The sequence below is a fragment of the Blennius ocellaris genome (genome assembly GCF_963422515.1).
Source record: "Blennius ocellaris genome assembly, chromosome: 20".
Lineage (NCBI taxonomy): Eukaryota > Metazoa > Chordata > Actinopteri > Blenniiformes > Blenniidae > Blennius > Blennius ocellaris.
This window is the reverse complement of record NC_137669.1, coordinates 9,371,828-9,392,480: the sequence shown is the minus strand read 5'-3', so window position 1 is coordinate 9,392,480 and position 20,653 is coordinate 9,371,828. Positions and strand designations below refer to the sequence as shown.

At 42.1% G+C, this 20,653-nt stretch overlaps 1 protein-coding gene across 1 annotated transcript; it reads right to left on the bottom strand.

Moving 5' to 3' along the window:
* Positions 1-1,459: 1,459 nt before the first annotated feature.
* On the bottom strand, positions 1,460-19,325 carry col9a2 (procollagen, type IX, alpha 2). Its single transcript, XM_080515984.1, has 32 exons — positions 18,994-19,325; positions 17,851-17,925; positions 16,774-16,809; positions 16,607-16,669; positions 15,417-15,470; positions 15,107-15,142; positions 11,842-11,865; positions 11,664-11,717; positions 11,499-11,552; positions 10,405-10,455; positions 10,262-10,318; positions 10,124-10,177; positions 8,123-8,176; positions 7,972-8,025; positions 7,458-7,511; positions 7,287-7,340; positions 7,098-7,151; positions 6,934-6,987; positions 6,794-6,847; positions 6,162-6,206; positions 6,015-6,068; positions 5,884-5,937; positions 5,749-5,802; positions 5,593-5,664; positions 5,233-5,268; positions 5,077-5,121; positions 4,596-4,628; positions 4,366-4,512; positions 4,230-4,284; positions 3,882-4,070; positions 3,721-3,798; positions 1,460-2,200 (listed from the first exon to the last, which is right to left on the bottom strand). The coding sequence occupies exons 1-32, from the start codon at positions 19,063-19,065 to the stop codon at positions 1,995-1,997; spliced, it is 2,076 nt and encodes a 691-aa protein (XP_080372110.1). The 5' UTR covers positions 19,066-19,325; the 3' UTR covers positions 1,460-1,994.
* Positions 19,326-20,653: the final 1,328 nt, after the last annotated feature.

Here is a 20,653-nt window from a genome sequence, read left to right as displayed (position 1 = left end):
CTTGTTTTCTGTCACTTTGTTGTGGTCTCTTTCTAGTTTTCTTTCTCTTTTCCTTACTCATCTCATTCAGGGATGTGAAACATGAGGCCTGTGATACAAAACTACTAATCTAGCCCTTTTTTTTTTAATAATACAATTGTTAACAGTAGTGGGCACAACACCACGTTGAGATCTGAGCTGAGATATCTGTGATGCAATGCAGTGATTTTGGACATTTCACTGTATTTTGCACCAGAATGTATCATTAAAATTGGCTTCATGTTGAGATTGTTGTCAATATCAATAGCAATTGTTTGGTTTTTGTGACATTATAAACATTTTCATCAAGTACTCGCTGCACCATTACAGTAAAACTTTCAATATGAAGGTTTTACTATTGTACTGATCAGGGTAAGATTCAAGATAAAAGCGGGTTGTATGTGGCCCCTGAACTAAAATGTGAGACACCCCCGGCTTCGTTAGTTTCATCTTTGTAGCCAATAAATCTCTTTTTTGTTGTTGCCACTCTTCCATCTGTAGTCCTTGGAGTTTTGTAGCTCATTTTTTAGCTCTTTCACATGTTGATGCACATTTCTGTGCTTCTGACTCAGACGCTTACCGACACACCTGGTTTACCACCTTTGCCCACAAGCCCCGTTCAATAAGCTGTGCAGCCTGTGTGGATATAACTTTAATGAAATTACTGTTGAAACCACAATGAGCTTTGCATGTTATGTTGTTTTATGAAGCATTTCAGAAAGGAAAGGGGAAAAAAAGATTTTGAAAACCAAAATGTGTGAGTATTATTCCTTCACAGAATTATGATCTTGATCTGTGATCCTCAGTTGTGCAAGCAATACTAAGATGCAGATTTGGAATAGGAGAAAACTAAAAGAAAAAGATTGGTTTCCATTCTAAACATGATTCGGAAGAACATTCGATTTTACAAAAGGTTCCTCTTTATTGGTTTGGGTTGACCTGAACAGTCAGGGGGAAAAAACCCTCTTTACAGATGATTAGATAAAGAACAATAAATAGCATCTTTTGGTGAGGAGAAATCGGTCATTAAAGCACTAACATCCTGTGAAAAGTTGACAGTGGCATAAAAAGCACATGTGGACTCTGATCCGTTGGAGGAAAAGTCATTCTTTCTGCAGGACCTCCGTGTTACTGATTCCATTAACACAGGATTTTTGTTTCGTGCATATCGTAACCCATTCCTTTTTCTCTACATAATAATCAACACACATTTACAAAGATTTACAGCACTGCATTGTGGGAGATGGGAGTGCCCGTTGGGATATGCTGTTGCCAGGCAACAAGAGGAAGAGATAAAGCTAGTCGTTAGTTTCTAAAAGGAGACTTGGGTTGAAAGCAGGGATTCGGAGGAGAAGTGGGGAGTGATGCACACATGAGGTAAATTGAGGAATTTCACTTAAAGCTTACAGAGACTACATTTTACAATACATTACAGCACTGGTGGAAATTTTGGCTTTTTATTTATTGGTCCTTTTCTTTTTTTTTTTTTTTTGTACACTTTTAAGGCATCAGGTGTGATGTCGCCAGAGAGGGAGAGAGAGACAGAGAGAGACAGACGGGGGCATTTAAACTTCAAAACACGTCTCGGACAGAAACCTCGCATACAAAACCATTTAAAGTGACCGTGGTGAAAACGAAAAGCACCCTTCAACCACGTTTGTCTCTCAGCCTGTAGACGCTGGAGAAAAGGAGACGGCGTAAGAATCTGCTCCTCGACATGTGGATGGGACTGACGTCACCCAAAATCAGAGAATTCAGGATGATGTGGATGGCTGTGAGCTGTTGGTGATGTGGATTGAGATCACGATGTCCCACCAGTCAAAACTTCAGGGTTGTCAGTTCTGGGGGGGAGGTGGGCTCTACATACAGTCACTGTGCTATTATTGTCCCCTACCTCGACTGAGAGGAGTGGTCTCTCGCCTTCTCTCTTTTCTTCACTTCCTCTCTCCAAAGGTGCTGACGGAGAGGCGGGGCTTCTAAACATTGGGTCCTTTGATTGTTCCCGCCTCCTGTAGTCTCGGGGAGGTGTACGCCGACGCGGCCAGACACATCGCCGCCTCGCAGAAGCCTGGGAGACCCTGTGGTCCCGCCTTACCGGGGCGGCCAGCCTCGCCGGCGGCTCCCTGAGGTCCTCTCTCGCCGTGCCGGCCGTCTCGAGCCACACCGTCAACCCCGGGAGGACCTGTGGAGCGAGCAGTGTTCGTGAACATGAACAGTGATTACTGATAACAAGTAGGAAAGTTGTGGTCACAGTGTTATTGTCGTTTTAGTTCTGTTAGCACGGCAGCTCACTTTAAAAAAAACAAATAGAAATGTTTGAAAAAATAGTAATAATTGAGACAAGAACTTCATTTAATGCTAAAACTAAGTGTGACACAGATACAGCAGCTCAACAACTGCTTTTGGACTGTGTGATCAAGCATGCATGTGGTTAAATATCTTGCTGTGTTTTTTAGTAGATTTTAATGGTTGCGCTTGTATTTACTCACCTGGGGTACTTTTTATTTTAAATTTTTTTTAATAGACTTCAGAGAAGCTAATTTCTTGTATTTTGCCTGTATTTTTCTGGCGCGTTGAGTATTGGAAGGTGGTGTTTCAACCAAGCTCAAAACCTTTTTTTTGTGGGGGGTTAACTGGTTGATTGAGAGTATTTTAACAAAGCCTATTTACTGTGCTACAACATGAATTAGCTTTATCGAATTCCCAACACTGTAACATGATTTTCCACATGATTGTCACTGGTAACTAACGCCTACATTTACATAGAAACTCCATTCTGGAGTACAACTACACATGTGCCCTACATATTTGCATACATTTTCATGGTGTGTGTAAGTATTCTTCAACTGTTTCAATTAGCATGTAGTGCTGGAATCTTAAAGCATTCTCCTTCAAGAGCATTTGTTAAATGCCCAGGAGTTAATGATGCCTTTAAAATGCCTTTCAGTAAGGCTCTCCTGTGGTGTGAGTTGTAATGGCAAGTCCTTAAGTTGCTTACTGCACTTTTCTTTTTGACCTGTGGTCAGTAACTGTGTTTCCCCTGACCTGCTTTTATGCACAGTTTCAATTGGTCCATAAAAAAAAAAAACTTGAGTGGAAACACCAAAATCAGTGGAAATGTCACATAAAAGACTTTCAAGCTCCGTCGAAGTGTGGAAAGTTGGTAACAGTGTGCAACTGAAAACGTCTTGGCGAATAAATCATGATGGATGCGACTTAAATGTCCACTGAAGCTTCTGCTGCAAAGTCTATTGTGAATGATGTAGCAACCTCTTGTAGAAGGTTTGGTTTTACATGGTTGTAGGTTGGGTTATTGGATTTAGGTTTGTGCCATTAGAGGATGTAAAAGGACATTTTATGTTATGTATGTATTTGTAGAAATGTATTTAACTCGGATTTTGCATTAAAAGCCATGACACATAGAAAAAGGTGAAGCTTGGAACAGAGACATGATGTCTACATATTGCGGCCAGAATTTGATGCAATTATTTAAACTGATGTAGTTCCAAATTGCTCTTGAACACTGCGTTAATCTAAAAAACTTCCATCACTTGCAGGTTTAAAAATAGAGGATTTCAGACACGACTCCATGTCTGAAGTGTCGTTTGCTTTAATGTTTTGGTTGGAAGAGGTGGAGGGTCCTCAAATTCTCTCGAAAACCTCACACACAAAAAAAGAAAAAAGTACTGTTGAAGTTCTTACCTTGTATCCCTGGAGGTCCTGGCGCACCTGGATGAGGTTTACCTGGATCTCCTCTCTCTCCCTTTGGCCCTCTCTTTCCTGGGGAAGATGAGAAGCATGAGGGAATCAGATTTAGCCTCAAACACCTATTTCTATGTTGAAATGTTCCCCAAAACATGTACCTTTAAGTCCCGTGTTGCCGATCTGCCCATGTGCTCCGATCATACCCGGGATGCCACGGGCTCCGGGCAGGCCATGTGGCCCCTGGGAGCCAGGTGAGCCTGGAGATCCGGGAGGCCCTGGAGGTCCCATAACACCAGCCCCTCCGAGCACCGCCCTCTTGGCGCTCACCGCCACGGCGGCTAGCCTCTCTGCAAGAGCAGAAGAGACAGCATCCTCATCACCTTGATTAAACGAGCTTTGATGGTGGACGACTGATTACTCAGGAGATGAAACAGGCTTTGGGAAATGAGCTAATCCAATCTCCCGCTATGAACATCAGTGGTGAATAATCGGGGCGAGGCGCTCACCCTGCAACATCTTCAACACCACTTCGATGACATGCTGGTCGGATGCGTCGCGCCCCTGGGGAGAAAAGAGGAGGACTATACGTTGAACACCGATCAGCACGTTTAACGTTCTGCATGTTTTGAGAACCGGACTCACAGGTGCTCCTTGAATGCCGGGCATGCCGGGAACTCCCCGCTCTCCATTGAGTCCCCTCGGGCCGGGCAGGCCCAGTGGCCCCAGGTCTCCTGGGTTACCAGGGTCTCCAGTGGGTCCATTGTGCCCATAATCCCCCCTGATTCCTTGCTGTGGAGAAATGAGGAAGCAGTTCAGAGCACGAGAAGCACAGAAATGAGGACAGAACCGATCCAACATGTTGTGACTCTCACCTGTCCTTTGGGCCCAGGTTCACCAGACAAACCCTGCGAGAGCAAAGAGAGAAGGCATCACTTTCACTGACTGTCTCCCATCTGTCATTTGTGGCTCAGTATGAAGATTCAAGAAAGAATATTGTAAAAAAAAAAAAAAAAAAAAAGAATGAAATTTCAAAGAGCCAACATGTTTCTTTGCTTCACTGTCATGTACATATAGCTTATTTGCCATCTGGATTATTATAGGGATTTGTATGCAAATTCAAAAACAGACATTTTTCCTCTTCTTTTCTTCTTAACTCTGGTAAAGTTCCAGCATTTTCTGTTATATATTTTTCTTCTTTGATGCCTTCAGAGCCCAGCGTTTAAAGCTTCTTATCTAAAGTCTGAAATTTTCTACGTTTATTTATTTATTTTCGGAGACCTTTTTGGTGCTTTGCGAAAAAAAAAAAGAACAAACAAGCAAAATGGTTTTAGGGTGCAGCGTAATCAATTTTACCTTTTCACCTTTCTCACCAGCCAATCCCTCAACGCCAGGGTCGCCCTAAAAGCGACAGAGTGAGAAAGATTGAGAAAAAGGGATGGGTATAAGAGAGTAGTTGTGTGTGACTTTAAAAGACAAGATTATTTCAGAAGAGAAACAAACACTGCTCACCACATCACCCTTTGACCCAACTTTTCCTTGGAAGCCCTGCAGAAATGAGTAGAAAACATGCAGATGTGGTCAACTTACCGTTCCACACACTCAGAAAACAAGAAGTAAATGTTGATTGTCGCAACTAACTCGAGAGAACACAGGCTAAGAAAGACGTTTCGTCTGAAATGAGGACACTCTGATTATCATTTATATTGCTTATTTATATGACTTTCCTCATTCATTTGAATTCGATCCACAGTTAAACACTGCCCCCAATGGACATGTCTGTGTAACTACATCAGTATAATGCACACTCACTACACATTTGAGATAAAAAATGGTTTTTGCTTATTATTATTCAGGTTTTCATGCACAGACCTTATCTCCTTTAGTTCCACTGAGACCCTGAGCACCTGGGATGCCAATAGGGCCTCTCTCTCCTTTGCCTCCCTGTCAAGAGGATGACAGAAATACTGTGATGAGTTCATCCCAAACTCCCCAATATACACTTAAACTTGATATAGTGCAACTTACAGGCTTGCCGACAGCTCCCTGTGGCCCGACTTCTCCCCGTTGGCCTCTGTCACCCTACAAAACCAGGTGAGGTGAGTAAGTTGGCTTTAACAGCTGCATTTGCTTAAGCTTTGCTTACATTCTGAGGTTTTGTACCTTAGGTCCAGGGACTCCATCCATACCAGGCTCGCCTGGAAGACCTGGCTCACCCTAAAAGAAGGGACAAGTTACTCCTCTGTGCATACTAAGCTTGTAATACTTAATAACAAGCTTGTGTGTATGTGTACCAAAGGTCCAGGAGCACCAGACATGCCAACATGACCTCTTGGTCCAGGCTCACCCTGGGGAGGAAAAAACAAAAAGATGATCATGAGAAAAATCAAAAACAGATGAAACAGTAGTTATAATATAATGTAATGTGGTAAAAGTTGTACCTTGTCACCAGGTCCACCTTTTGAACCAGGACTTCCAGGTAATCCCTATTAGACAGAATCGAAGTCATGATATTGAGGCATGATGACATGGAAATCAATTCAAATGACAGCACTGTGTGCATATATGTGTGAGTATGTGTGTGTTGATGGTGTATCACAGCAGGACAGAGAGCAGGCTAAGTCGCTGTGTTTGAGATTGCAGCTGTGTCGGTGTCACCGCAGTGACCACACAGCAAAGTGTGCATCTCACGCTCCATTACCCCTTGGTCAGAATGACGCGCTCAGCCTCGTGTACACCCGCTGGTCTGATTGTGATAAATCGCTGGCGGCAGGAGGCAGAATGCTATTTCAAGGTGGTTTATATTCTAAAACAACGCGGGGCCACGGGGTCACTGTTAACCTGGATGGCTCCCAAGAAAACAAAACGCACCGAGAAGTTACGTGCTGCTACATTATAGTTTGAGCCTGTCTGCGCTCCAGCTCTGCCGAATTGGGGAAGAAAGCAGATTGCCTCCGTCATACGTGCTCCGAATGATAACAATTGTTTTACCAATGCAAATGAGCATGTGTTTTTAGTGGCGTTGCTGGATGAAAACATACAAACATCAAGCCAATGCTAAACGATCACTCACCGCCGTTCCCTGGGGACCGGGAGGACCGGGCATCCCAGCCTGCCCGGGGCCACCCTGCATACAAAGAGCCAAAGAATTGGAATAAATGGCTGTCTTTTATTCTACTTGCACATCGTTATCACAGTCGGTGCTCGTCTTGCCTTGATTCCAGGAATACCAGGGGTGCCATCTTTTCCATCAATGCCCGGCAGGCCCTGAAAGAGTGGAGATATGATTCAGTGGACTTCATTTAAACTCTCTTTTACAACCTCTGCAAAACTATGCAGCACACACACAGATATAAAAAAAAGAAGACTTCACTCACATTCTCTCCCTTTTTGCCAACCGCGCCCTGTGGGCCCTGGATGCCTTGGCTGCCCTGCAGAAGATAACCAAATCAGCCTTGGTATATTCACATTGCACATCAGGATCACGTCCTGACGACTGTTTTCCCCTCGAGACTGCTCTGCTTTGACAATAAACTTCAAGATAGAACACTACAAGAGTCACCCACTTTGTCTCCCATGTCTCCGGCCTCTCCGGGTGGTCCCTGAGGTCCCTCCTCACCCTGCGAGATAAAGGAAACAACTCAGAACCCTAGCTGTGGAACTAATGGTGTGTTATTTTCTTGTTCTTCTTCTTCTAGGAGGAAAACAAGTGCATGTTCTTGTGTGTGTGTTCTTACAGGAGGGCCAGGGAGTCCTACAGGTCCTGTGATGCCCTTGTACCCTCGGGGTCCCTGTGGGAAAGCAACAAACTCTCATCAATCGTTTGGAATCAAAGAGGTCTCAAAGTCACAAAACCCTGCCATTCATCGCAATGAAGGGATAATTAGCGCTTAACTCACTTTGCTAATGGGAGCTACACAGAGACTCAGCCACTGTTGCTTTGGCACTAAGCCGGGGTGCTAACTTGGCTAACATGGCTAATGTTAACAGTAAGACGGATGGCTACAGCGGATCATTAACTACAGATGGAGGCACCATGGACCCAGACAACCCCAACTCATTAGAGGAGGAGAAAGATTTGTGTTAGCATCATTTCCATATGTCCCTATTGCTGGTAATGGATGGTGTTTGTGTGGAGGGGGCACGTGTGGCTGTGCCTCCTTGGTGCTGTTTTAAGAATGGGAACAGCCTTCTGGGTAAGAGAAGAGAAACGATAGTACACTGTATGGGTATGATGAAAAAGGCACTCACTGCTTCCCCTTTGGGGCCCATCATTCCTGGATAACCTCTCAGACCCATCGGACCCTGAGAGGAAAGAACATAGTAAGAGCTTTGACCATGGCCACAGAGATCTAAATTCATCACCATAAAACTTAGACAAAATGTCCAAGCAATAGCATACCGGCGGTCCTGGGATCCCCTGTTCTCCAGAGATACCATAGTCTCCCTTGATGCCCTGTCAAAGGTTGAATAAAAAAAGCAACACATTAAAACGTTTCCATGAAGTTTGAATGAAAACGGCATTTCTTTTTTCCCTCTTGTTGGCATTTTCAGAGTATGACCACAAAAACTTTGAGCAGTAGAAAATCCAGAAAGTGTCTTTTGATGCCTAGAGAGAGCCCTTTGATGGTTGTGTACCCTTAAAAGACAGAGATCTCTCTGAAGATAATTGGATAGCGAGAACCAACCAATGAAAAATTAATGTGTACTGATGAAAAACCCTTCACAAACACTTAAAAAAAAAAAAAAAACATACTCAGGTACTCTTGCAAGCAGTCTGACCTTACAATATTTTTGTCCATCAGTGTTTCGCAGTCCTGAAGTACAATTGTTGAACCTCATGTTTTAGATATTCCCTGAAACAACACTCTTCATTCAAGTGAAGGAGGCCTTGATATAAATGAAATGTATATATGTATCCATTCACATTAGGATATTATTCATTTTCTACTCCTTTTTCAATCACTTTCAGCTTCGCAAGCTATTAAAATCACTTCAATCCTCAATTTAACCTTCTTGCTTTTTGTCTTTACACCCTGGTTATTGCAAAGCCAATCACCCTGTACGCCATTTTCAGCTCATTTTGTTCTGAAACCCTGTCAGGAAGGCTCTCCATGAGTCATCATTCACTACTACCCGAGTTCACATGAGAGACATAATAGATTGGCCCATACAATCCAACTGTATGGGGATTGATGAACACAAATTCAACTTTAATGTATATTGGTCTGGACCAGTAAAATGATGGCATTAAAAATAACTTCCCCGAGTTTTAGAGGAAAAATACATCAATGCACTTTTTGCAGAATGACACATTTCTATAGAAATTTGAATAATTTGAAATCTTCTCTGCCACTGTTTTTCTTCATACTAATGCTGAACTATAAAGCCTGTCACAAGAATACACAATTCCTTTGGCATATATACAGTATTTAGTATAAGCATTTTATGTCTTCTACTTGTACTGAAAGTGTGACCCACAGCCAAAAAATTATGAACAGAAGTAACTTTTATCTAAAAATGGCATTTTATATCTTCTCCGTTCTTCTTCTTCTTTTTTTTTTTTTTTTAACCTGCAGGACGTATTGAACCCATTTTCAGGCGAGGTTTGGCCACACCTTTCACCTGATGTCACTTCCTATCACCAAAACTTGTAAATATCATTATTTGAGTTCATACAAATGCTCCTTCCTTAATGAACTCAGATAAGTTACACTGATATATACACTTATAGAAACACGAGTGGTCTCCCCTCCAACTCTGAAAACAAACTAAAGATGGTCACAGAACTCCCCAGCTTTTATCCACAAGACAGCAACAACAGTCTCACACATTTGTTGGTGATACGGCCAGTTAAAAATAACACATTTCTCCATCCCCAAAAGCAGTGTTTTTGTTCAAACCCTTGGTGGGCATGTAAACACTCCCTGTGTTGTTTTTGAGAAAAGAAGGGGGAGTAAAATTGACCTTGAATCGAAACGGGGCTTCTAAAATACTGGTCCTTAACTGGTGCATCAAGTGTTTTAAGCATCTAAAGCACTGCCAGAAGGCTGCTTGTGTGGGAAGATCAGAGGCTAACACCTGGGGCTTGCCCAGCCGCTCCTTTGGAGCAGACAGTGTGCTCATTAGCTCTGCTTAATACAGCGAGGTGAGAGGTCTCTGTGAACCCTGACTCCCACAGCCTCTCCTCCATGTACCTGCTTGCTATACGCTGAACTGAAGGGCCAGGGCCAGGCCTGACTAATCATTGGCAGATTAGTGCCAGTCATGTGCCTCGGAGGGCTTCATTAGAGCTAATCCTGGCCTCCTCTGGTCCTGAATGGTTGGTGAGTGCACAAAAAAACAAAACGCTTCATGTATGGTGTCATGTTTTGGTGCTTGTCTTCCTATGAGTTGAACTCACCGAATTTCCAATGCTACCTGGCTCTCCAAGAATACCGGCGCGACCCTTGTGTCCCTAAAGGAGAAAAATCAGTCAGGAGGTGTCATGCTGACTTTTGTAATGTTTTAACTGAATGAAACACACTGATAATTCACTTACTTTGACTCCTTGCAGACCTTGCGGCCCTTTTGGTCCTGCCGGACAGTTAAGGGGACACTATAATAGAAAAAGAAAGGGAACAAATGGATTATGACAATGAATTTGTGCCAAAATCAATTTGCGACAGAGCTTTAAGATCATACCTGGAAGTCTGCGCTGCCCTCTTCTCCGCCAATGAACTTGCCTGGAGGACCCTAAGCAGACAAGAAGACACATCAATGAGAGAATTCACAGTCGAATCGTCTTTTCCGAGCTGAGCAAGCACAGTTCATCTTTACTGCTCTCCGTTTATAGATTGAGATAGAAAGGATAGTATCTCTACAGGCACAGATGCGTCTCCGCTCCAGTCAGATGAGATGGCCCACTGATCTAATGAGGGTTTATTTACCCTAAGACGGCACTAAAGCTAAACAAATACACTTCACTGAGCTGGGAACGTCACTCTCAATGAAAACCTCTGCCTCTCGCTCTCTTTGCAGAATCAGAGGAGCCCACAGGAGAAAACACACTCCTAGAAAGTAGACTTCTCACAACTGTTATTGGTACAAACCGTCTGTTGGGACCTGAACAAGCAGGAGTGAGCTGATACCCTCCATCCATCTTCTAATTGACTTTATTTAGGAGCGAATGCATAATAGGTCACCAGTCAATCACATTCCATCAAATACAGTCCTCCCATGCATATTTTCAAGCTAAGGGGGATAAAAAACGTACACAGGTAGAACATCTAAACTGCATAAGGAAAGCCCAAACACATGGTATTTATCAATATGAAGACAGAGCACAAACCACTACACCGAAGCTCAGATTCAGCCATACATTGCTATTCCCTACAGGAAGCATGAATAATGTGAAAAGTATAGGTCCTAAGACAGAACCCCGTGGAACTCTGTGGTTAATTCACAAATACAAAAACATTCATCTCCATTGACCTACAATGGTAAGTAATCTTCCCATCAAAATCATTATATAGTAATTGTGCAAATGCTCAGTATCCAGTTCTTCATTTCCTCACTATCTGAATACATATAAAACACAAAGATATTCAAGGAGGATTTTTTTTCATATAAGGAAGCAGTTGTGTTATTTGTTGTGCACGTGTGTATGCAGACTGCATTTGTTGTTATTTTGTGCTCCACATTCTTCAAAGGCCCTTTCGCTCGTAGACCCACTTTGTTGCTAGAAGTCAAAGAGATCACACTTTTTCGGGTATAAAGAATCCTAGATGGACACTCACAGGCTTGCCAGGAGGTCCTGGAAGTCCTGGAGGTCCTGGTGATCCCAGGACACCCTAAAACAAAGCAAACACAGATAGAACACATTGATGAAAAGGTGGAAAAAAGATTTTGGCATATTCATAGACGATAAAGGGAAGTATAATTAAGTTAATGTTGTTTTCTACCTTTGGTCCATTTGGTCCGATTTCACCGGGAAGCCCAATAGGCCCTGGAGCCCCCTGTACCGAGCAAATCAGAACATGATACATGCACTTCCCATCAGCAATTGGTGATTTTCCACCTCAAAGACTTATTTTTTAGGAGTTAAAGGGACAATGTCATAATACCATGCAAGTTACTTACAGCCAGACCTGGAAGGCCAGATCCCTGTGTGACAGAAAGCAACAAGAAGGTAAATAACTGGATAACAAGTAGAACGATTCCATCACAGTATCAATTAATATTTGAGAAAGCCAATTACTAACAGACACAGTAATTCGGTAATGCATATGTGCGGTGTCAGACCAGGTTAAACAGTGCTCGAGAACAAAGGCGCAGAACACAATCAGTTTGTGTTTGCTGTGCTTTTGGCTTGGAATTAATTATAAACAAAGTAATTAAGTAAGTAAGTCTTCCTGGAGGAAGAGGAGCCTTCAGGGCAGGATCTCCTGTCTGCAGTGTGAGACAGCAGGGTGTGCGGCACAGCTCCCAGACAGGATGCCTATTAATGCTAAACAAAGGATTAACTAATAGTGTTGTTTTTAGGCATGGCATTGCACAGCTTTAGGCTTCAACACGCCGCAAGGAGAGTGATAAGTGGACATTGAGCACCATCTAGTGGTGTCTTAGTGAGCCACATTATTTTGCTGGTTCCTGTATTTTGGGGTTTTGCATCTAAAAAAAGGATGCTATCAACTGCACAGTACCGTTCCTGCATCTGTGGTGGTGGTGGTGGTTGGGGGTTGGGGGGATGGGGGGGGGGGATCAGCAGCTTTAGCCTGGTGAGACCAGCTGGGTGACAATATGTTTGTGTGGAAACTGGCAGCGCTTTAAACAATGCCTGATTCATGCAGTCAGCAGTTCTGTCATGAGCGCCAAAACAGTCCTGTGAGATAACATTATATGAGTGGTACAGTGTTTAATATAAAATTCACAGCAAGCATGTAAACACAAGTCTGATGAGGAACACTTTAGTTTACTCAGATAAGTCCACTTTCTAAAATCATCACCCAGCTCTAACCCCCTCAGAGCACCACACAGGTGAAAAGTGTGAAACATAATGTTATAATGTAATTCATAACAAAATTAATTATTAGTTTGGAAGCATGATCAGTTTTGAGACATTTTGGTTTCTGGTTCCTCAGAAATATGTCAGGTTGGGTTTTTTTTCTGTCCCCTAAATTCAGCAAAGAAACACTTTGCAACCAACTTAAATCAAATAAACATTAGTAAGATTAAGGGTGTCAAATATCAGGCCAGTGCGCCAAAACCAGCCTGCAAGAGGTTGCAGTCTGGCCTATCAAAACACCAGCAAATTGTAAAAAAAACAAACCCAATTCAAACGAAAGATAGATTTTTTTTGTTTTTAACTATTTTTTAATAGTGCACTAATCCAACACAGAGACCCTAGGATCATTGTGAGTGAACAAACATTAGACTCAAAAACAATTACCATGGGGATGTTTGTAAAAACATGCTTAATGCAACAATTTCTTTGCCTTTTCACTGTATTATGCAACAGAAGGTTTCATTAAAATTGGGTCCATGTTGAGATTCTTGTCATTTTAAGTAGTAATTGATTGGTTTTGTGAAAATAAAGACATTTTCATCATGTATACTATGTGCTACAACAAAGAACAACTTGACATTTTTAATTTGCTCTATATTAAAGTTTCGGCTCACTCTAGATAAAACTTGGCTGTATGTGGCCCTTGTTTGTGTATGTGTTTCACACTCCTGAGTTAGATGATCTGAAAATGACATAAACAAAATGAATGCCCACTTTGCACAACAGTGTCGTGCGAGATACAGAAAATATGTTATCGATTACAATTTTTGGTCTTTAAAAACAACCGAGAGTACCTCACACTTTCAATCAGCTGAATAATGTACAAATAGATGTATTATAATGAAGTTACCGTGACACTTCAGTCGAGTTCTCAGCACGGTTTGGGTCAATCTAATATCTGATTGAAGATGCATCAGCTAGTTGGAGGGAGATGCTCTATGACTACCAACTACTAACTTGAAGACAGCTGCAACAGCATGGGAATACTAATAGATTTGCTCTTTTTATAGGACGCATTATTACTGGCTGCAAGTTTCTCCCGTCACAGTGTAAATAGGTTTGGAAGCAAACGTCAGCTTGGTAGCTTCGTTGAACGCTAACGTGGCTGTATGAGGTGAACAGGACACTACGAGTGGTTTTATGCCTCTGAATGTCCCGAAGCAGCAGTGCTCACTCTAGTTTAACTTCATCAACATAACCTATTTCATTATGCATGTTCACTTGTTGGATTTAGGTTTTTTTTCTGTGTATTATCCATCTATCTATCCGTCTATCCAGCCGTCCTGTGTTGTAGTTTGTCCATGTAGAATTGCCATAGTTCATATTGTGTGTGACCTTGTCGGCAGGTGCAGGCACAAGTCCCGCCCCCAAACAGATCTGGTACCTACAGCGGTCCTGCAGCCAAATTCGTGTATCACAACGAAACCACCACATAGTCATTTTTCCTCGATTACATGAATGTTGAGATCGTCTGGAGCCAAAATCGGAATCATGATTAAAATGTGAATAATTGAGCAGCCCTACTTCTTATTACAAAATTGTTTGTTTGATCCCCCAGACCGCATGTCTAAGTGTCCTGGAGAAAGTTACTAAACCCCAAACTGGTCCTGGTCCAGCAATCGATATGTGTTTGAGACCACTCACATGGTCAAATGTATGACATACTGTACATAAGGGGGGAAAAGTAACTATATGAAGACAAAGCCCACCGAGATTTCAGTTTTCATTGTACTAATTCCATAATAGTAATAATTTGCTAATGATGCACCAAAATTAGAATAATAATAACACTAAATACACAAACGTTTCTTGGTATTTGTCCTCCACAATCCCATGAATCATCTTGTGACAGCAAAACATTTGTTTAGAATGACTAAATCCTAAGCTAATAACCAAAAGACTAACTTCATAACAAGTGTAATAGTCACAAGAACCAGCGGCTGCAGCACAAGTACAAGTACATACTAACGTATATGAACATTCAATAATACATGTATATAATCACTCTCAGAGCCTTTAAATAATCTCATCATCAATTCAATGCTGTGCCACAAGCATAACCTTTTGAAGTGAGAACCATAACCATGAACAATTAAAGTACAAGTTGATTATTGTCTGAAAGAAGAAACCTTCCTTCACCTCCTCCTGTGGTTTTAAGGATATAACCTTTTGAATTCACTTGTTTTCTGCAAAGTGAATTGATCATATTTTAATTCTATTCTGACAAACAATTTTAATGAGCTTAATAAGGTAATAATCAGCTTGCGTGCAGCTCACATAAGCAAACATTAGCAGCAGGCAAGTGTGTGTATAATGAGCTGATCACATTAATGTACTTACAGGCGGTCCGGGCTCACCACTTGGACCTGGTTGACCCTGCAGGGTAACAGGAGATACAACAGTAGAAATGACATATTAGTATAATCATCAAAGAATGAAGATTAAAATCACTGTAAAGTGAAATAAGCAAATTGAGTAAAATGATATGCTATTAATAATGTAAGAAAAGACAATGATCACATTTCTCCTCTTGTGACAACAAAAAGGGACCATGGCCCAGATATGCTTTTTTTGTTTTCAGAGAAAAGAATAATAATGGTGCGATTGTTGTTCTAATCATCACAGGTGGAGGTTTTTCATCCACACTTGCCTTGGAGCCGCGGTTTCCGAGGGGACCTCGATCACCCTTTGCTCCAATCAAACCCTGCAGACAGACGGAAATAGATGAAGGCGAAGTCAAGACAGGCGAAATGGACAAAACCAAACAAAGGAAATGGCACTAACTTTCCTGGAGCCGACATGTGACTTGAATTCACCTCATAACCGGGTCAAAAACACATTTTATCAAAGCTGACACGGCTCTTGTAAGTAATTGGGAAACAAACTTGAGATTGAGATTCCAGGGCGGATTACAGGCTAAATCTCCGGGGAATGTAGTCTGTGTGTGTGTGTGTGTGTGTTAGCATGTGATCATTTGGCACTCTATTCCTGTCTAATCAAGACTGAATCCCTCAGAAAAGCAGCAAAACAACTACTCAGATTTAAGTCCAAGGACTGAGTTGAGAATCATGCTTACAGTATAATAGGCCATCTATTTCAAATCTGAGTTCCTAAAGAATGCTACAATGAAATATTATGATTAGACAATACCCGCAATAACTCAATGCATGAAATAATACATTTAGATGGACAGTTTATAGGCAGGACATAGACATTTGAAAAGAGAAACCATTGGAAATCAGTTACAACCACACATGGCAGAAGTATTGAGACTGTAAAGCACTGATCAAATCAATTCGAGCAACTTCCATTGAATGTGCTAGAAGAACCTGGTTCTTTTCAGTGGTTTTAACAGGACCCTGGTTGTGAAGGGCCATCGTCCTGCATGTTCTAGATGTCTCCCTGCTTCAGCACACCTGAAACATGTGGGATGTCTGTTTCTATCTCTCTGAGCTCCTGATCCCATAAACCTGGAAGCAGGTGGATTAGCGTCATGCCTGACATCAACTTGCGTGTTTTTTTTGGGGGGGGGGTTCTGCTCCATTCTTCCCTTACACTGTCCCCGAACTCCAACCAATGAAACAGAAAGTGCTGTGAGATTGATATGATGTCGCTGGTGCTAAAATGTATCTCTGACTGAGAAAAAGTGACCTTCAGTTAACTCAAACGTCTATATCATTGTAAACACTGTGAATGCGTCACTCTGCACTTTCACCACTGTGGTATCAGTTTAATCTGACAGAACCATGTTTTTTGGAACATCTGCATAATTTGAGAATCGATTTTCTGTTCTTGTCTCAAGAAAGTGCCCACCATATCAACATAAACTGTTATACTCACATCGATGCCATTCTCCCCCGGCGGTCCGTCGGGACCCGACTCCCCCGGCTCTCCCTTTTGCCCCTACAATAAATCATACAATGTTCTCATGATGAAGAAAATTGGTTGGATAGAAAGCTTGAGTACATACATTGTTACATCTACTAGATTCTACAGTTCCAACTTACTAGTGGGCCAGGGGGGCCAGGAGGTCCTTTATCTCCCTGTAGAGACACAAAAAAGACATTTATTTTGTAGCTCATTTAGTACTTTGCTGCATCAAATCTAGAACTGAAATAATCTCTATGAAGTTGTCATTTTAGATGCTTCTTCCAGCAAATGTGCTACAAAGAAAAACTAACAGCTATTCAAAGTCCTTCATTCCCTCTGTTATTAAAGTCCAGAACAAAACATCATGCTCATTTTAAATGATTTTATTGAGAGGACGTTATTTATTGTTCAGAATCTATTACTTTTTTATCTCATGTGCCTTATCTTTATCTTATCTGGTTACATCTTCTATATTCCTAGGTCCCAGGTGTAATTGTTTCCTTGACAAATCAATGATTCAATATGTATTTATTTATCGACTGAATGCATGCATGAATGTAAACATACACTGGAAAGCTACAAATGAATTGCTCCTTGTGGGATAAATAAAGTTGTCTGAACTGAACTAAATCTCAATGTGTGCATTTGGATAAAGCATACACATTTTGTTGACTTCGCAAAAAAATTCTCATAGTAAGGTGTACTTCAGTCATTCTCCAGTCATTCACATTTGAATGCATACAACACAGCACATTAAATATTTGATACTGGATTAGAATGACATTGTCTTCCACTGCAGAATTCATGAGTAAACAAGCTGATTCAAAAATAGTCCATTTGAATTTGGATTGCACAAACTTGGCGTCTTATTTCCCCACAACCAGGCTGCTTCCTGCTCCGCCAGCGCAGCAGCTTCCTTTTACAACATACTCACACAACCTGGCTGTTGTAAACCTCTGGAATAACTCCACTGTATCACATTACTGCGACCCAAACTGTGGGCTGAGCTGAGGATCCCCTTCTGAAAGACCCCCTTCTCTCTGCTGGGAACAGAGCTCTTTTGTGCAGGTGTGTTTTCATTTTTCCTGCACCCCCTGCTGGTAAGACTGCAGTACTGCATAGGGATGCTGGGTTTGGTATTTCTCCAGTACAATGAAGATCTTTGTAGGTAGGGGGGGGGGGGAGTTGTTGGGCAAACCTGTGCAGATACTCACATCAATGCCATCTGACCCAGGAGTGCCAGACGGACCGGGAAGGCCAGCCTGGCCCTGAGGTCCAGGTGGACCCCTCTGAAACACACACACACAAAAACAAAATCAAATATGAGCTTATTAGATTTATGCCATTTTGATGATTATTTAAATGAACTGAAACACCAGCATTCAATGTATGTAGGGAAGGTTGCAAATTATGGCATCATAATGAATGTTTCATTGATAAGGTTCACTATTTGTATTATTTTTTGAAGATTTTTTGAGCCATAGTTTATTAATGCAGTTTTACACGTCCACATTTGAAATTGCACCAATAAGTGTTCAGTCAAGTTGATGTCAAAGTTTCAAAAAGTAGTCATACAAGTATCAGTTGTAAATGTGCAAACCTGCACATGAATGTGTGACATTCAGGATATAATAAAATAAAGTACATACATACAATAACAGAGAATGGAAGTATCACAACATAATAAAGAGCAAAGTAGCTATATATAAGAAAAATGCCATGCATTAGGGTTGGAAATGAAAGGATTGAGGAAGAAGGTGGGAGGCGGGTTCATAGGACTGGCACTGTTAACCCCCCACCCCTTTTCACCCCACCCCCACCCCCACCCCCCCCCCCCCCAAAAAAAAATCCCACAGCTACTGTTGAAAATTGTAATCCAATTCTGATTTCATCTAAAATGCACAAAAAAAAAGACCATTGAAAAAGAAAAGTTGGGATAATCCTTTCTTGAGAGTTGAAAGTTCAGAATATAACACAAAGGTGTCTGTTTGAACAGCCGCGTTCACACTCAGTGGACAAATGCTGTGTGTCTCTGGCAGAATGTTCGTTTTCGCTTTTCTTGTCTGGTTTTCTACGGAGGAATCCATCCTTAGTTGAGAAAAAAACGGGATGACAATCCTGAAACAATAGTCCAGTTTTGTTTTTTGTTTATTTGGCTCTTCGTTATTTTTTTTTTCTTCCATTCTGTGACACTCAGAGGTCACCACACATGGATCAGTGTTAAAGCTCCTGGATTGTCACCACGTCAAGATGCCCGCTGGCTCATCCCCCCCCCCCCCCCCCCCCAAATGCCCCGTCTAAGTCAAACTGAGCCCTGAACCGGGGCGGCAGGGTCACAACCTCTCCTGTCCACTCACCACTTGGGCCAGAGCCAGGCACAAGGTCTGCAGTATAACCCAGGTCTTCAGCAAGGCAGAGAGAGCAGCCATGGTCCCCCTCTCTCCCCTGTCCGTCTCTCCTCACTTCAGCAAATCCTCTCTTCTCGCTCCTCTTTCCTCTTTCCGCTTGCTTACTCCTCTCCAGGCCGGCACAGTGCGGAGCTGCTGGTGCAAAAGCTGTCCGAATAGAGGGAGGTGGCGGGAGGTGGGGAGGCTGTGTGTGTGTGCACAGCACTGAAAAAAAAAAGAGAGAGAGGAAAAAAGTAAAATCCACTGAGGAGAAAAAGAGCTGAGAAGGGAAAGGGATGGATGGAGAGATGAGAGGTTGGGGAGGAGGGAATGTAGGGCAGAGAGGGAGAAAGGTGTAATCCCACCCCTGCTGCTGGCCTATGAAAGACAAAAAATACTCTGTGCTCATGCACACGCACACGCACACGCACACGCACACGCACACACACACACACACACACACACACACACACACACACACACACACACACACACACACACACACACACACACACACACACACACACACACAAATATGAGCTAAATAGAAGGAACTTGGTCACTGTTACATTTCAATTAAACCCACCAGATGTGTGGAAGTGATTAAAACCTAGATGTAGCCCAAATAATGTAAAACACCTAATCATAAGTCTTTTACTCATTTCACAGCTGAGTTTCTGTCTTTCTTTGTAAATGCTGCTTGATGGCAATCACACCTGAAGGCTATAATCTACACAACAATGTCAACACTTCTTGAGTGCATCCTGTATAGATTAGAAGGAATCATGAAGCTTTCTTTCAATCCAACAGAGAAGACTGTGCTCATTTTGTAATTTTCGTAGGCTCCAGATTTAAAGGGACAGTGTCGATCATGTTTTCGTGCATTGAAGGACATCCAGTGACACCAAGTGGTCACTTTACATAGAGCAGCTCAGTTCCCACACTAATCCAATGTGGCCTTTCGCATAATAAACCTTATAGTGACCCCTGTTGTACAGAGATTACATTACACCAAAAGAGACGATTCCTCTCAGATGCCACTAGATGGCAGTAAGCGCACATCAGATCCAGCTGTTTGGAGGCTTTAAACGCAGTGACTGGGCATCAGGTTGGAGGTCCTCAGTGATGATAAAGACAACATATAGACGTGTGGGAGGAGAGGAGCACCGTAGTGATTTGAAATTTCTCACACAATGTGTGGAATCTCAAACTGGCCTTATTACTATGTGAACAAGAAACTAAAAAACCTGCTCAGTGTGGCTTCTGCGGCAGATTTGTTTTTCACATTTCCACTCAGGAATTTATTACACTTTGAATCAACATTGATTGGTATTTTGTTTGTACTTGGCCTCAAAGAATGGCTAATCACTACTTTCATGTGGTGTGAGAAATAAAACCAAGCTATACATGAGCTATTAATACATCACTGAATAGTAACATTTAATATTAGTTTTCTCTATTTATGGTGTTGATCCAGCTGGTTGGTTCTAGTGCGCCTTTGTATAGCTTGCATCTGGCATTGCCTATATTATTTACGTTGAGATTGCAAGGCTGTGGACTCCCTCTCCAATCTCAGATTTAAAAGAAGAAATACAAAACAATACAATGAAGCCAAACACGGGCAGAGAAA

Coding starts and splice junctions, on each gene's coding strand:
- col9a2 (XM_080515984.1), bottom strand. CDS start 19,065: ATGGCTGCTCTCTCTGCCTTGCTGAAGACCTGGGTTATACTGCAGACC. Junction 8,177..10,123: donor CAGGTAGCATTGGAAATTCG/GTGAGTTCAACT, acceptor AACCTTTGACAG/GGCATCAAGGGAGACTATGG. Junction 5,269..5,592: donor GTGGAACTAAAGGAGATAAG/GTCTGTGCATGA, acceptor TCATTTCTGCAG/GGCTTCCAAGGAAAAGTTGG.